The sequence below is a fragment of the Fomitopsis serialis genome (genome assembly GCF_022376445.1).
Source record: "Fomitopsis serialis strain Sig1Antser10 chromosome Unknown B0H18scaffold_28, whole genome shotgun sequence".
Classification (NCBI taxonomy): Eukaryota; Fungi; Basidiomycota; class Agaricomycetes; order Polyporales; family Fomitopsidaceae; genus Fomitopsis; species Fomitopsis serialis.
In genome coordinates, this window is record NW_025954988.1 from 121,904 (window position 1) to 137,713 (window position 15,810).

General features: G+C 54.6%; 7 protein-coding genes and 1 non-coding gene across 8 annotated transcripts; 3 read left to right on the plus strand and 5 right to left on the minus strand.

The window, feature by feature from the left end:
- Nucleotides 1-51: 51 nt before the first annotated feature.
- B0H18DRAFT_1003752 (uncharacterized protein) lies at nucleotides 52-1,831 on the minus strand. The gene is made up of 5 exons (XM_048028441.1): nucleotides 1,506-1,831; nucleotides 1,311-1,448; nucleotides 900-1,262; nucleotides 514-845; nucleotides 52-454 (listed from the first exon to the last, which is right to left on the minus strand). The coding sequence occupies exons 1-5, from the start codon at nucleotides 1,803-1,805 to the stop codon at nucleotides 373-375; spliced, it is 1,215 nt and encodes a 404-aa protein (XP_047894094.1). The 5' UTR covers nucleotides 1,806-1,831; the 3' UTR covers nucleotides 52-372.
- Nucleotides 1,832-1,953: 122 nt separating this feature from the next.
- On the plus strand, nucleotides 1,954-3,879 carry B0H18DRAFT_292001 (alpha/beta-hydrolase). The gene is made up of 7 exons (XM_048037437.1): nucleotides 1,954-2,467; nucleotides 2,520-2,822; nucleotides 2,874-2,928; nucleotides 2,984-3,102; nucleotides 3,153-3,265; nucleotides 3,320-3,512; nucleotides 3,573-3,879. The coding sequence occupies exons 1-7, from the start codon at nucleotides 2,048-2,050 to the stop codon at nucleotides 3,642-3,644; spliced, it is 1,275 nt and encodes a 424-aa protein (XP_047894095.1). The 5' UTR covers nucleotides 1,954-2,047; the 3' UTR covers nucleotides 3,645-3,879.
- A 168-nt stretch (nucleotides 3,880-4,047) lies between these two features.
- On the plus strand, nucleotides 4,048-5,042 carry B0H18DRAFT_1084782 (NAD(P)-binding protein; the record flags this gene model as incomplete). Its single annotated transcript, XM_048031830.1, has 2 exons — nucleotides 4,048-4,463; nucleotides 4,523-5,042. 2 exons carry the CDS (start codon nucleotides 4,048-4,050, stop codon nucleotides 5,040-5,042), a joined length of 936 nt encoding a protein of 311 aa, XP_047894096.1.
- A 343-nt stretch (nucleotides 5,043-5,385) lies between these two features.
- B0H18DRAFT_954410 (uncharacterized protein) lies at nucleotides 5,386-7,092 on the minus strand (the record flags this gene model as incomplete). Its single annotated transcript, XM_048042267.1, has 7 exons — nucleotides 5,386-5,487; nucleotides 5,662-5,766; nucleotides 5,809-5,904; nucleotides 5,942-6,269; nucleotides 6,356-6,420; nucleotides 6,486-6,581; nucleotides 6,835-7,092. 7 exons carry the CDS (start codon nucleotides 7,090-7,092, stop codon nucleotides 5,386-5,388), a joined length of 1,050 nt encoding a protein of 349 aa, XP_047894097.1.
- Nucleotides 7,093-9,246: 2,154 nt separating this feature from the next.
- On the minus strand, nucleotides 9,247-10,787 carry B0H18DRAFT_875830 (uncharacterized protein; the record flags this gene model as incomplete). Its single annotated transcript, XM_048040455.1, has 7 exons — nucleotides 9,247-9,405; nucleotides 9,666-9,765; nucleotides 9,818-10,081; nucleotides 10,139-10,239; nucleotides 10,290-10,379; nucleotides 10,437-10,469; nucleotides 10,563-10,787. Coding segments are annotated over 7 exons (972 nt in total), but the record flags the coding sequence as incomplete, so codon positions are not given.
- Nucleotides 10,788-11,154: 367 nt separating this feature from the next.
- Nucleotides 11,155-11,238, plus strand: B0H18DRAFT_t90. The gene has a single exon. It is a non-coding gene; the product is annotated as a tRNA-His (tRNA).
- An 85-nt stretch (nucleotides 11,239-11,323) lies between these two features.
- B0H18DRAFT_1003787 (uncharacterized protein) lies at nucleotides 11,324-15,194 on the minus strand. Its single transcript, XM_048028442.1, has 14 exons — nucleotides 14,559-15,194; nucleotides 14,302-14,499; nucleotides 14,110-14,242; nucleotides 13,832-14,053; nucleotides 13,606-13,725; nucleotides 13,434-13,557; nucleotides 13,318-13,381; nucleotides 12,927-13,261; nucleotides 12,560-12,864; nucleotides 12,204-12,507; nucleotides 12,000-12,150; nucleotides 11,879-11,948; nucleotides 11,704-11,827; nucleotides 11,324-11,652 (listed from the first exon to the last, which is right to left on the minus strand). The coding sequence occupies exons 1-14, from the start codon at nucleotides 15,172-15,174 to the stop codon at nucleotides 11,446-11,448; spliced, it is 2,973 nt and encodes a 990-aa protein (XP_047894099.1). The 5' UTR covers nucleotides 15,175-15,194; the 3' UTR covers nucleotides 11,324-11,445.
- B0H18DRAFT_1003789 (uncharacterized protein) lies at nucleotides 15,195-15,775 on the minus strand. The gene is made up of 3 exons (XM_048028443.1): nucleotides 15,568-15,775; nucleotides 15,501-15,532; nucleotides 15,195-15,434 (listed from the first exon to the last, which is right to left on the minus strand). Exons 1-3 carry the CDS (start codon nucleotides 15,697-15,699, stop codon nucleotides 15,332-15,334), a joined length of 267 nt encoding a protein of 88 aa, XP_047894100.1. The 5' UTR covers nucleotides 15,700-15,775; the 3' UTR covers nucleotides 15,195-15,331.
- Between the last annotated feature and the right edge of the window lie 35 nt (nucleotides 15,776-15,810).

The following is a 15,810-nucleotide window of genomic DNA, read 5'->3' on the forward strand; positions in this document are numbered from 1 at the left end:
GCTTATGAATGAGTCGAAAGAGCGATGGCATCGGCCAAGCCTGAGCATACTCTAAGCACGATATCGGCACTTTGTGAACGTAGTCCTTCGGCGGCTCTGCCTAAAGCTTATTAGTCATATACAGTACACCATCGGCATTTCGTGAACGTAGTCCCTCGGCTCTGCGCAAAGTTTAGTCTTATACTGTACACCACTGGCACCATCACGACGATCGCTGTCACGCCAACGCGTCAACGCGTCGTCCTCTGGGCATTGTATCATCTGTACAGAATGCCCTATATATGGACTCAAGCCTGCAAAGGGCTGTCCCGGTATTTTACAAATGGACAGTACATCGTGGCACTCAACCATGAACAGCGAGCGAGTAACGACTCACGGGTTCACGGACGCTGGGCTGAAAAGAGGACCATGCGTGTACGACGGTGCTCTCGGGACAGTCGGCATAAACGCGCGTCTGGACGCCAAGTCCTCATCAGGCCCCAGCGAATGCACATACTTGACTGACACACGCACCGGTTCAGCACAAGCCCTTTGAGCGCACGTATCTCTCGCTTCACTTCCTCCTCGATTCCCGGGGGCGTATTTGGCTCGAAGCCCAGCCTCAGGGTATCGTAGGTACGCGTGGCGATGTAACCGGTGAGGTCTGTCAATGTGTTCAGCGTATGTTGGAAGCGACTGGGTTCGTGAGCGGCGCGGGCGGGCAAGGCCGCTTTGAGTGTGTATAGCGACTGCATGAGCGGCGGTGCGGGGGGAGGGAGCGGGTGTGTATATGACCATAATGACGTGTCCTTGGTGGTGTCTTCGTGGAACAGCGGGCTGCTTGTCAGTGTCTGCCAGAGTTGCTCCTAGCGAAAGTGCTCAACAATCAATCCGGAAAATTGGCGAAGTTCGTGACGTACATGTCGCACAGATCCCTCGTCGTCTTTCATCCATGTAATCTTTCCTTCCAACACGAGGAACATAGCCTCAGGCGTCGCTGGCTTCTTCTCTGCAGCGAGATCCGCGAGTGCACAGCGCAGAAGTGTGACGTCAGGTACATCTTGACTGCTTTCACTTGCCTTGACGACTTCGTCTAGGGTCTGACATTGTCCATAATGAACGTCCTCCGCGGGCGCGGGGCGGGGCAGCACAGCGACAGTCTCTCCTTGTGTAGCTTTGAGTGATTCCAACGATGCTGCTAGCCGACCAAGTAGGTCCTTTTGGTGTGTTTGCAAGGCGTGTCGCGCCTGATACGTTTGGGCAATCCTAGGGTATAGGAAACGCTAATACCGGGTTACATGAGTGTGAGGACGCTGAAGACAGGGACGCACGAAGTAGATGACTAGAAGGGCAGCAGAGCCACCTGCTATCCAACTGAATATTCTGCCAATGCCGAGAAATAGGGCAGGTAGGTTGGATGGAGGGGGCTGTGGGTATGTTCGTGGAGGGACAATCGGGGCCTGAGGAGGCTAAGTCCGCACAAGGTTCAGCCAAACACTCTATGGGTGTAATACGATGATATTGACCGTCTCCTGCAGCAGAATGGATATCTCCGCATTGTCGAGTCCCTTTTCCGCCAAGAATCTGCGTTTCGCAGTATAGTCATCGTGTCGGACCTGGGGTGAGCTGAGGAACGCGCGAGCCTTGTCGAGTAGGTCGGTTCTGTCGTTGTTGGGAGCTACAAAAGCGTCCTCCTGAGGCTTGGGATCACTTTGTGCGACAGGTTGAGACGCCTCTGTCGGAGTGCTAGTAGAGGATTCTGGTGTGTCTGCAGGCTGGTCGACCATGGCTGTAGTGCGCAGCCTCACGCCACTACAATCGGGCATGCTTCGGTCATCCCCACACGAGGACACGAGGATCCGGAGGCACGTGAAAAGCATGTTCGCGATTATGGGCGCTTGGGCGGTGGTGTCCTCACTTCACCCCTACGGTCATCTCAGTCGATCCTCTACATTCAGCGCTCAGCACTCAGTGGCTTGACTCTCCTTCGTACATCAAAGGGTACCAGCTACATCTGTGCTATATATACTTTCCACAACGATTTCTGGCACGAGTTCATGATCCGCACATGATGTTTCCGAACTTGCTCCCTAATGCTCTGCAATATCTCCTGGCATCGTTCCTGTGGTCGAAGGATAGCTCGCCCCGTGAACCACCGCTGCGCTTCGAGCTTCGTCACATACATGCACTTGCGAACTCGTCAAGGGTTGTTTTCGCCGACGTACATCCTGCGTCGTCGAGCTTCGCCGCTGAGGACTACGGAGTCGGCACCAAACCCATGACCGTGCACCGACCAACCTCACACGCTCTTTTCTCGAGTGCTCGCTTCAGGGGGCTCACGAATGTGCCATGGGACGAGATCGAACTAGAGGGACCGGATATACAGGACCGAGAGACCCTGTTGACGTTGGCGAAGATGACGAACAATGCATATTCTGAGCCGACGGACAGCGATTGGTATGACTTGGGTCCGGACTGGGATAACAGGGTACGTGCCCTTGATAATAGTTCAACGCTCACTGTGCTCAAGTCCCGGGTAGACCTACCCATTCGGTTGGGAACCAGATGCGGATGGGTTCCGCGGGCATGTCTTCGCCACGCCGGACAACTCGACCGTCGTTATCTCTGTCAAGGGCACCTCCGCAGGCTGGCTCGTGGGCGGCGGTGGGTCGACGACGAAGAAGGACAAGCTGAACGATAACCTACTGTTTTCGTGCTGCTGTGCGCGTGTGGGGCCCACGTGGTCGCCGGTCTGCGGATGCTACGAGGGCGGCTACAAGTGTGACCAAGGATGCTTAGAGAAATCACTTGCGGAAGATAGTATGTTCTACTCGGTTGGGACGGTACGTGCCAGCTTGCACTCCATGTGGTCCCTGTATTTATTACGCGCGCAGAACTTGTATTATAATGTGACTTATATGTACCCAACGTCGAACATTTGGCTAGTCGGTGAGTCACATCATCATGCTGTTGCTCGTAGTCGCTGACAGGTTTGGATTTCTAGGTCATTCCCTCGGCGGCTCATTGGCGTCGCTCCTTGGCGTAACCTTTGGTGCACCGGTTGTGGCGTTCGAAGCTCCAGGAGAGAAGCTGGCAGCCAAGCGGCTACACCTACCATCGCCAGTAAGTATGGAGGTGCTTTGGCTCACCATTCCTGCTCACAATCAACGCAGCCTTCCGTTCAGCATATCACACACGTATACCACACGGCGGACCCGATAGCCATGGGCGCCTGCAACGGGGTTGCCTCGTCGTGTGCCATAGCAGGATATGCCATGGAGACCAAGTACGTTCAATTGAATTCAACTTTTCGGCAGCTCACCCCTTGTCTCGCCTTCAGGTGCCACCTCGGCAAGGTTGTCCGTTATGACACCGTGTCAGAGCTCGGCTGGGCTGTGGACATCCGCACTCACGGCATCAGGGTGATCGTCGAGAAATTGCTTGCATCTGACTGGGGTGGTGGAGGAGACGGCGACGATAAGAATGGCACACACAAGGCTGTTCCAGACTTGATTGACGAAGAAGACTGTATTGTATGTGTTCTGAGTCACTCATATAGTCAGTGCGTCGTACTAACTTGGTGACGTCCACAGGATTGTTTCAACTGGGAGTTTGGCGACTATCGGAATGTTTCGTCGATGTCCTGCGGATCTAATGGGCTATAATTTCTTGCGTACTTAAGCTTCTAATACAGCCTTCTAATACAGTTGGTATGATTGCACCTCTCCACCACGGAATATAGCAAATATACTAGGTGCTGCGGTCAGACAAGTCCAGGTAAGCCATCTGATGTCTTGAATACTATTGAACAGCAGTCTGCGTTCACAGAAGATCTATGCACTGCCGACGGCCTACTGCAAAGACATATCTCCTTAAGTACATGCCTCGTCTCACTTGAGCTCGTACGCTGCTTCCCGTGACCGTGTCCAGGCGCTGATACATCATTCCGGTAGGCGCCGGAGCCGAATATGCCTTGTCCGAAGTTGAAGCGCTGACTCTTGGGCACACGATCATAACGATTTCTTCACACAGGCTGCGTTCTCTCCACGCTCCTTCTCTTTGACGACGATGCTCTCTGTTCTACACGCCCTAGCAGCCGTAGGCATTGTTCTCCTCATTCCACTACTTTGTCGCCTGGGGAATTTCATCTGGCTTTACTTCCTCAGACCGAGTACCGCACACGCGTACCTTCACGCTGGGCCGGCGTACGCCCTCATCACTGGCGCGACAGACGGTATTGGCAAGGCTCTTGCGAAGGAGCTATACGACCAGGGCTTCAACCTGATCCTTCATGGCCGCAGTGAGCAGAAGATGCGCAAGGTCGTGGATGAGGTCCGCGGGACTGGGGCGCGCGACGTGCTGTACTTCCTCGCCGACGCCTCAGACGTGGACCATGACTTCGAGCGCATGATAGCGCCGTATGCAAACCTAAACATCACGGTTGTCGTGCATAATGTAGGGAACCAGGGCTTCACCAAAGAGAGGTACGTGTTCCGTACTTTACGCGACCGCGAGAAATCTCACGTCGAGGCCCTCACGCTAGAATCGATGATGGATTCAGCAAGGGAGACGTAGCGGGGATCGTCAACCGCAACGCGATCTTCTCCCTCTACCTCACCCACACCCTCCTGCCCCGACTCCGTTTGTCCGCCAAGACAGGACCCGTCCTTGTCCAATTCATGGGTTCTCTGGCAAGCGAGATCTGCCCGCCGCGGTTCGCCATCTACGGCGCGACCAAGTCCTTCCTGAAGGCGCTCGCGCGCGGCCTCGACAACGACGAACGCGTGTGGGGCACGCCGACGGGCGTGCGCTTCGAATACCTCGTCACGGGCCAGGTGCAGTCCAACAGCATGCGCTTGAAGGCGACGCTGGACACGCCGACGTCTGAGACGTATGCGAAGGCTGTGGTCGGGAGGATGGGCTGTGGTCGGAGAAAGTATTGCCCGTATTGGGTGCATGCGATGCAGCAGTGGTTCTCCGAGGTCATGGGGGAGACGACACAGGACAGCTACTCGGCGGCGGCGATCGCGGATCTCATAGCTACTCATGAGAAGAAAGTTTGATTCGGTGAGCTTTGAAAGGTCTCTGTATGAGTACCTGTACTTGCTTCCGGTACAGAGGAACTGTAACACTGAAAGATGTGCAGCAGGTTGGGGCATGGTTCGGACAAGCCGCCGTCGTTCGATGCCTTGTACGTAAATACAAAAAGAATGGACATACTTATTATGCGTTGTCATGCAGGCAGCAGAGCACACGACCCGAAGGTGGTCAGTGCTTCTGGGTAACATTCAACTACAATGATGCAACGAACGATCTCACAGTGGCTAGTCCATGAATAGATACATAAAATACAACAGGGAGAGTAATACAACAGTTCCACCCATGCGTACACACATACACGGTCTTTTACACTGCAGGGCTCATGGATATCCGACTGACAAGTAGACTATCCTGGCGCGGCGACTTGAACTGACGAATCTCAGAGAAATCGGCACCTCGTTTGCGTTTCTGCGCAGGAGACGACCAGGATTGTATAGTAGAGGGAGCAGAGGGATCGATGGGTGCAGCGCGAACAGGGGTCGTCGCATCATCGACAGCGTCAACATGCTCAGCCGCCTCGCTAATGGGATGCCACCGCTGAGTTAGCCGGGGAGGCATTGGCGCAGAAGTGCAAGGACGTACCCGTCTCCCTTCCAGCCACTGGCGGCGTCGTAGACCACCGCGGGCTTTGAGGACGCAGGCACCTGCCTTGCTGGCTCCGCGCTTGGCCGGCGTGGCGGTTCGGGGCTAAGCACAACTCGAGAGGATTTGTTCAGTCTCTTTAATAACCGACGTCCCGGCCCAGAGTGGGAAGATCTCTGTAGGGGCGTCTTGGGCGGCGTCGCCAGGGGCGTGCTCGAGGAAGAACTCGACGATTGGACGGGCCTGTGCGAGGCAGGACGACACGAGCATATGAGCGCACATCGAGGCTGCGTGGTGGGATGGGTGCATACATCACGTCCGCCTCCACCTCCTCTTCCTCACCAGAGTGTTCGTCAACCTCCGCGTGCGGCGACGACTGACGCGCATCTTCTCGGTCTGCTTCCCTGGCGAGTGGTTCGATCGCCATCCACTCGTCCACGACCGCCTGGAGCTGGGTCCAGCTGCGCTCCCGCAGTTCATCGCGGTACAGGCGCAGGACATCGTAGGGCTGGTATGGATGATGACAGATGATACAGTGCTTTTCTTTGGCGGAGCGTGCGTTCCAAGACTGCCAGCAGTTCGTGCACAGGCCGTGGCCGCATGGTAGTCTGCAGATTAGCATAGCAGTCAGATTCGAGTGAGGCAGGAGATGTCGAGGAAGACTTGCCTCCACCGGGCCTTCTTTGTGGGACACCTGTCGCACTTCATGGCCTCGTACTTAGTAGTGTCTGTCATGATGTTGCAGAAGCGGATGAACAGCTACAGACACGATGAGCGTGTTGGTCCCGGCGGAAACTGGGCACTTAAGCAACGGAGGCTCTCACCGTCTTCACACTACGCTCCTTGTCTGGCATATTCCGAGATGCACTGCTAGTACCCTGGAGGACTTCGATCTCAGGGCTGATACCCCGTTTAGCGTTCTGCTTCGTATGCATGAACAAGTAGCCTCCAGTGCGGTTACTTGCAGGTCGCGCTTACGTGCTTAGCATCCGCGGTAACATCTTCAGAGTTTAGTAGGGTTTCCGATTCGCGTTCTGCTTCGCTTGCAGGCCCGAAGAGGAGTCCGACCCAGAAACTAACGACGATAGTCCTTGATTCTGTCGACCGGCCTGGCAGCCCTCGGGTAAGCGCGCGATGTCTAGGACACGGGGCGCCGGGGGATGTACGACTGACCTGCTTGAGCAATTTGCGATTCTCCATCCTTAGCTCAGCGTTATCGCCCAGCAACGTGTACACCCTCTCTTTCAGCACATCCACGGTCAACTCGTCTGATCGCCGTTTCATCGCGCTGATTCCCTCAAGCTCGCGGGCCTTCAGTTGCTTCCGAAGCTCTGCGTTCTCCGACCTGGAACGTTCCAAAGGGTTTGAATCTTTTGGAGAGTCGTCGAGAACCGCTCCTGGACACCATCTCTTAAACGGAACATTCAGCATGCTGCGACATGTCAAGCACTCGCCTCTGGATCCTTTCCACCCGCACTCGAAGCACTCCTGCGCCGCGCTCGTCGCTCGATGCGGATAGAGCCCTCGCTGATGTGGTTGGACCCTGCGTCTCCTCATCGTTGTCATCTGTGCTTTCAGCACTCTCCTCGCTTTCCGATGGTAAGTATGTCTCCGAGTCCACGGCGTAGTCAGGTCGCAGGCGACCAGAGGCCCGGGGTTGGGGCTTGAGTTGGCGCTGGGAGCGGGTGAGCATGATCGATGTTGATGGTACCGGAGAGGAACCACGCGCGCCAGATCGGTGCAGCCGGTCACCGGTCAACCATCGCGGGAGCATTCCCGTTACATTTCTTTCTGCGCTGAACGTTGAACGTTGAACATCGGCTGAACATGGATCATCTCGTAGTTGCTCAAGGCAAGTGCTGTTATATTACTTCATCCTCAGAGTTTCACTGTAGGATAACGCGTCAAATATTCAAGCTGGCATCGTTGAGCATCATCTACTACTCTCCGAAGTGACTTCGCCGCAGAACAGGACGCCGGGTTGTTGAATGACAGGAAAGGGCTTTGACTGACATTGATTCGACTTTATTCTCCCTCCTCACCGCTGGTATACAAAAGTAATCGGAGCACTGGTACGCCCGCGTCCAGAGTGACCCGAGTGGCCGCCGTGAGTCCTTGCAATCAATGGTATGTCACACGCCCATAGCCTATTCTTTGCATCCACTGCCGATAGTGCGAGAAAGCTGCCAGCATCGTCTGACTTCCTGATGGTAATGGGCTCATAGCAGAAGCCGTTCTGCTTAGATGTTGGAGGTGGCACCAAAAGAAGCCATACATGCCCTCGGGCATCATGCATCATGCATAGGGAACGTATATAACGCTTGTACTAGAGACCCCGCTGCTTTCGCGATGTCTACCGTCTCAGAACATCGGCTCTGCCGGCAGCCTCCATACGGATTCCAGCACCCCGCCGATGACACCTTTAACAGCCTCCAAGAGCCGGTCGCCGTCCACCTTCAACCCCAATGAACCTATTTTCCGCACGAAGAGCTCGTGTACACACATACCTGGCCGTCGGGAAGGACACATTGCGCGAGAATTTACTTGCTCTTCGGGGGCTCAGCGCAACCACATGCGGGGTAGGTGCAGGAGCCGCCGTTGGCCTGGACGTTAGCGCAGGTAGCCTTGTCCTGTCCTCGCGTTCAGCTGCCATTATCTGTCCATATACCCGAGGTGTGTACTCACAGACATGGTTGTTCGGGAGGTTAGAGGTGGGTGAGTGTGGTGAATGTGGTGTGTAGTCGAGGACTGTGGGCTAACAGCGAGCTCTGGGTGTCTTTTATAGCAGAAAGCCCGGGTTGGGCGCCCAGACAGCTTTCGCTGCGCGCTGTTATTCGAAGACCGCCATTGAAGAAGAGTGTGCCCAATGGTGGTACGGATGTTGGTCAGGCGCGGCTGGAACTAACGTACAACGTCAAGAAATTCTGAGTGCTCTTTTGTGACATGTCGGCACGTTAGGGTTGGCTCGGCCCTAATCTGTGTGTATGTAACCTTCCCGATCTCCGTAACTCATCGTACAATTCGGATTGATCTATGAAACACTTCTCAGTGATAGAACTCGCATAGTATCAAGATGAAGACGAGAAGGGGGGTCATGCTGGCTTGCCATGAACTAGGATTGGATCAGGAATCCGCCTTCGTTGTTGATTAACATTACATTGAGAGGACTAAATGTTGTTAGACACGTACACATACTAACTCGGATCTCCCATAACACAGTCAAGGACCATCTTCAGCCGATATCGTTGAGCGTACTAGGTGGTTGTACAGCTGCCAAGGTCTTGGTGTCCCATTCGTCAGCTCTTTTTTTTTGATTCCCTGCTTTGTCCGCGAGCATTCGTCAGTTGGCCGTGTATAATGTGAGGTCGTACTAGGTAGATGAACGATGGGCAGACAAGTGGAGATATGTAGTGTGAGAACAAGCGAAACGGCGTTCGACGAGCGCGAGTGTCCCGGGCGCGGACGATGCCCGAAGCCTGTGGCCATGTGTGTCTGCATTCCTGTCTCCTAAGAAGCACAAGATCCGTAATCCAGAATTGTCCCATCCTCAGCGTGAACCCGAGCAAAGTCCCTACATCATTGATGCTACAACCGTCGCTTTTGTTTCCGTGCAGCAGCCAACTCTTCCATGCGTTTGCGTTTATCTCCTGCTGGAGAAGTCGCGTAGGTCGGCTTGTCTTGCAAATTCTTCGGCGTGGTCTCCAATTGTTCTGTGGCCGACGAAGGTCCAGCGACAGGTTCATCCTGACCGGGCACAGGAAGCGTACTGTTCCTTCGATAAGCCACTGAGAATTGAACAAAATACACTACTTACGATGCTTTAGGCGGCTCGATATTGGAGATTGTAGACGGCCCCGGATCTTCCGGCTCCGCGCTGTTTCTACATAATCATTACTGAGAAGCGAGGTATTGGGCAGTTCAACCTACGGCTGCGATAGAGGGGATGACTCTGGAGAGAATGCTATCCGTCGCTTCTTGTTACCCGGCGTTGTGGGCGGTTCGACGACAGTTGGTTGCGGAGTGCCAGGTCGGGGCTCAGCGTCGACCGGCTCCTCCGGTTCGGGCGACGTAGCGAGAGGATTTTCCGATGCAGAACGAGCTGAGCTACACGACATTTGATGGGTATTTCATCCAGTTTATCAGAGAACAGTCGCACCTTGCTTCGTCATCTGGCCGCTCGTCCTCGATAAATTTCTCCTCTACTTCCTCGTCGCTGGTATCCGGTTGCCTGTGCAAGTCCATTTTTGCCCAAGCCTTTGCCACATCGAGGAGGTCATCCCATTGTTGAGATGCGGTGTACTGGACGATCTCGATCTCGTCTCGGGGGCAGAGGCCACGACACTGTGGACATGTAACGTCTTCTTCGCCCAGCGATACCCTAGAGATGCAGGTCTTGCAAAATGTGTGTTCGCAAGGTAGACTGCATGCGATCGGTGTGATTGAGACATTAGCACGACGGCTGAGTGCAAAAGCATACCTCACGCATTCGTTGACCCCCAGAGTGTCCATGCAAATAGGGCATTCTTCGTTCTCTTCAATTGAACTAGACAGAACAATATCATGGAAGCGGCGGAGCAGCTATGTAGGTGTTATTCGGCTTGCAGTACTGAAATTTGAGATAGACTTACTTTTCTCATGCGATACGGCGAGTCAACGACCAGAATCTCGGCATCGTCCTGAAGCTCAGCGACGTCTTCCTTGACTTCACGAGCCCGAAGCTAATCACCAGGATTGGGTGCCAAAGTCATATGCATGCCAACATATTCATAGCATACCTTGGCGATTGTCTTCCGGTCCTTACGCCTTGCCTAGTTGATCAAGACGGGCCAGTCGGCGATGAGCGAAACGATGAGCACAGCCATCAGCCGTCTAACGAGCAGCAGACGCCAACATCTGCGCACCTGCTCCAGGACACCAATCTGACCATTCAGTCGTCTCACTTCGCCTTGAAGCTTGGCCACAGTCGGGCCTCCGCGTTTACCTCGCTTCGGCTGGATCGACGTGTCCTCCGCTTGTTCGAGAGTCTCCAGCCGTCGCTCAAGTTCGCCATTCCGCCTCCGCATCTCTGCGAGCTCCTGCTGCATGGTTCGGACACCACTCAATGCTTTCGATATATGCACCTGAAGAAGGGTCGCAATGCAATTTCAATCATTTTTATGTCTGCCAGCTTCACATGGACTCAGAACTGGAGGCTCGCCAATGCGTATACACACCTCTACACTACTGCGCTCTTTAGGGAGGCCGACTGGTGGCTCGGCGACCCCCACGGCCGCATCCTCACTGTGCTCCGGATGTGCACCATTGGCACGAGATCTGGTTCGCATGAAAGTGAGTTTGAAGGCACAACGTGTTGAAGCTGGGGCTGGGATGCACGGTGCCGGGTGCACTGGCGACAGGTGAGTACTAGACTCGGGTTGAACTGCCTCGGTTTCCCTTTTGTGCTATGAACGTCGTGGGCAGGACTATAGTATATTGTAACGGTTCTTTTACAACGTTCCCATCGATTAGTGGTCAGATCATCACGTTGTGGCTACACCAAAAACCGTGGAGACGGGGGCTCGACTCCCCCTGGGAACATGTTTTTCTCTTTTTGCGTCGCGTGTCAACCCACGATCTGACCATGGCGACCCTCGTACTTACTTACGACGTAAGTTAGCTGATCAGGCCTTCATATAGTCTTTTTTTAAATATCGAAACGAGATTGAGTCTAGAGTCTGATCTGGCAGCTTGTAGACGTTGTAAGCTTGTAAATAAATGCACTACTGTTCTTATGAAGTAGCAGATCTACAAGACGTCTACGACGCTGCGCCTTGGAGAGGCAACGGCGACGGGCTTGCTGGCAAGATCAAACACGTTTCCTCTTTCATACGCCACCAAATCGCCTCCGTCTTCATCGACCCAACCCTCGACGTCCAAGAGTTTCTCGAGATTGGTAGACACCAGTGCCTGAGCCTTCTGTCTGGTGACACGTCCGTTGGTCTCCAGAGCAGCCTGTACCCGCAGGTTAGTATATTCGAGGTGTTAATGTATGTCCCGACGTACCCAAGCAGCGTCAAATCGAGTATTAACAGGTTGCCATGCATCGCGGCATCCAATTGCTACGGTTATACCAGCGTCCATGAGTCTTACCAAGGATGTGTCATTCGTAAGGGGCGGACCAGCCAAGCTGAATACCATAATGAGTCATAGAATCTCATAGGGCATAAGTCCAACTTACATCCTGCGGTCGTCCCACACTTGAGGGAAGGGTCTGGCGGGCTCCAAGATGATGCCGACTTTGGCTCTAGCTGACCACAACTCAGTCAGCTTTGTACGTACACGCGATTCTATGGGCTCACCGATCTCATCGGCAATGAGGTGAGCTTCCGTGGCCCTGAAGAACACCATCTTCATGAACGAGCCTCGAGCCTGCTCAACCTCAATCTTGAGCCTCAACAGTACGGCCATGATGTCCGCGCTCGCAACATCGATGACTAGTGGAACGGCACCCTTGGTGTTCCAATCAGTTTCCAAGCCACTTCCTTTGAGGAGGCCCGTCTCACCTGAGCAGCTCGCTTAAACCAGTGACCTGTCTCTGTATCCTCGGGCTCGCCGTTGAGAAGCAAGCGCCGTAGGATCGCGATCTGCGTGCTGACACTGGCTTGTGCCACAGTGGAATACGGAGACGTGCGGCTCAGGACAACGTGCAACGCAGTGACTTGCTTGATCACCGCGCCTGGTTCGAGAGCATGTGCAGATCCAGTGCGGAATGTGACGGACAGGCCCGCGACGAACGCCGGAGAAGTGAAGTAGGTGGTCTTTTCGAGGGAGGATGTCGCATACGTGACACCTGCACGATGCGCCAATCTACCATTCCTTGTGGTTATTTTTTCTGAATCAGGCCGATGGAAGGACTCACAGTGCATTCCTTGTCCCAAACTTGAGCGCATCTGCCGTACGTACCAGACCGCCCTTATCGCCGAGAATTGCGGGTGGGTCTCCGTGTAGTGGGTCAAACAGCACGCCATCTCCGGTTGACGATTCCAGCATTATCTCTTCGACACCTAAAGGCGAACCGAAGGTCATAAGACTCGGAGCGATGGACCCTCCATATAGATCAATCTCGACTTCTGCGTTGATTCCACCCAGGCAATGCTTGCCGATGCAGGTGATCCTGCCTCCGTCGACCACAACATCTGTCAGCTCTCCGGGAGCCAGCAAAGTCTTAAGTCCGTCTTCAGCATCGGGATCCCTCACGGACACTTCCCCGACATTCCTCAAAACACGCGCCCTCTGTATTGGGCAGGCGCGAGTGGAGGCAGCCCTTCCCATTTGATCGCCTCTTTGCGCTCCTTGTCCCAGTTCGGTACCTTTGGCACTTCCTGGAACTGGCGACCATCCTTGCCTTTCCCGATGATGATCCCCTCCTCGTCCGCGCCGACCTGCAGAATACCGTCGATCCAGACCTTTCTTGGCGTCGCACCGATTTGAAGAGGATGCGAGTCCCAGATGACGACGTCGGCATCAGCGCCTTCTTGCAGCACACCGATACGGTGCGACATGCCAGCTGCGGTCGCAGGGATAGCTGTGACAGACAACAGGGAAAGGTGAGGTGGAAGTCCTGATATCATGCATATTGAGCATAGTGTCCAGCGACGGGGAAACATCTCGGTTTACCCCAGTAATGAGCCTGCTGTGCCTCAAACATCAGGTAGCGGCTGTTCAGTATGGGGTGGTCAGACTGTCAGAAACCTATCAGTGGTGCGCGACGATGGTTGTCCCGGCACTCCTACCTTCATAACAACCGGTATACCGTTGTCAACGAGTACCCGAGGAGCAAAGCCGGAACCACGGTAGGATTCACGCTTGTAGCGGTGAACGGCGGCGAAGACGCCGACGGTCGGTGTTCCACCCCAACTACGTGCGTTCGTGAGTACGTACAGCCACGAGAGACAAGTGACTCACGTTCGCTTGAGTAAGTTGGGCACAAGCCAGGCCTCAGACGCATGGTGGAAAGATGCTATGGGGAACTCGAACTCGTTGGTAAGCTGAATGTTGCACTTTAGACTTGACGCATCGAAGATACTGACAGAAGACGCACCCTGACCATGCTATCTAAGTCAACTTCCTCGTAGCAATGAGTGGAGACCTGCGTCATATAAGTTATCAGTCATTTGCATACTAAGTGCACCCTACCTTGACTCGACCTCTTAGCACGTCGACAAGAGCCTCCCACTGCAGATTGTCCGGGTAGTCTTGTCCTTTCAGCTCGTCCCATAACCCTGCCTCCGCTTTAGCGCAGTACACATCCTGAGTGTCCCTGATCTTCCGCGCTTCGTTGTATGCCCAACGGTAAGACCACATGGAGTCCATGCGATTGCCGTATGCAATAAGACTTTCTCCGCATGCCTGTCTGCAACGTAGACCCAGTCAGCGTATCGACAGACGAATAGGCATATCAAGCATTACTTCATATGCCGCCAACGCATGGGATGTTCAGAGCTAGCAGAGCTGCCGTTGAGACTGTGCGGAGGTTCAAGAACCATGGAAGAAGGCGTTCGATCGGACGTCTTGCGTAGCTTGAACATGAAAGCCTGACCGGCTGGTATGAGACGAATGTAAGAGCCAAACCGAACGTCGAAGCACCATACCTCTACGTACCAATGGCGTTTCCGCTGCCAGGGAGAACCTGGACAGACGTTACGCCGCCAGCAATTGCGAGCTGGAATGCATCATCATGAGTGTTGAATGCGTCAATACTCCGCAGCCATGGCAAGATTGGGCCGTGTTCAGAGTTTACGTCCAAGGCCCCATGTAATTCGGGCACACTCGAGACCCCAACGTGGGAGTGAAGGTCCACTAAAACAGCGACGTCCTCTCCGTCAGTCGTGATTTTTTAACACATTCACACAACATACCAAGACCAGGTGTAACCCAGCCTCCCTTCGCGTCGAAGATTACCACCTCCCGTTCGCCGGCATACTGAGTCTCGGGAATGTAGCCAATGCCTTTCACGATTCCCTTGTCCAGGTAGACGTCACCATATACAATCCCAGTGCCATTCCGAGCACCCGTCCATATCCTAGCATTCTTGATGAGAGTTGACTTCGTCCCCGGTTCGAACCTGTCCGACACCTCCCTTACGAGAAAGTCTGTTGGAGGACCGGGTTTCTCGTGTAGCGAAGCACATTGAGTGAGGATCGTCTCAGCGTTGAGCGGGAGGTGCTGAACGCGCTGGTGGGAAGAAGCGTCAAAGGATGTGTTCCACGTGAAGACCGTCGCAGTCGCCACAGCGGTACAGAGCACCAGGAGTATTGTCCTCGGCAGCGAAGAACGACGGCGGGCATCGTGTACACTCGAGGCACCTGGCAGCCCCTGGTACCCCATCTTGCTGTCCATGGTGGACGTTGGTGGTAGTGGAGAACGAGTCGACCGAGCCCTTGAGTGCAAGCGGGCACGCCGGCGGTAGCTGAACGCAAGGACGGACGTACCGACTGCACGAGGTTCCTCATATATCGGCGTTCCTGCCCGCATGTTTCCACGCCGGCATAGGGGTGACGTTCTTCACCTCGAAATGGGGTCACATTGGATATGCGTGACTCGGATATCTATGTACTTCATTTTGACTGCTGCCAGTGGGCCCGGTGGGGCTACGCGAATACGTACGGCAGACGGATGGGCTGCTGTACCTTCAAACCACTCCCACTCCCAGCAGGGCAGCACCGCTCTTTATCGCTCTGCCACGGGCAGCACACAAGCTGATGGCGACGCAGCTGAGCAGGAATCCAGTAAATCTGCGACACAACCACCAAGTCCTGCTCGTCAGCAGCGCGTTCGAAACGCAGCTCAAAGACGCGTACCTAAAGAATGCCACGCGAGAGAGAGAACGCTCCTCCAGAGTGGTCCGTGAGGATGAAAAGATTGAACGGAGAACCGCGGCGTGACTGGGATGCGACTGGGCTGCTTCCCAGGAGGGGGTGGCTGCTGGCCGGGGTAGTCGCTGAGGTTAACGTTCGAGGGCGTCGCAGTCACAGAGGAAGAAGACGACAGATTGCTCATGACTCCAGACAGTCAGGGCAGAGTCCGACCTGCAGTACTCAAACTGTGCGACGATGGTCGTTGCGGCGAGAGCTCGAAAGCGCCGCGGCAGTCCGCGTCTCAGTCTCACAC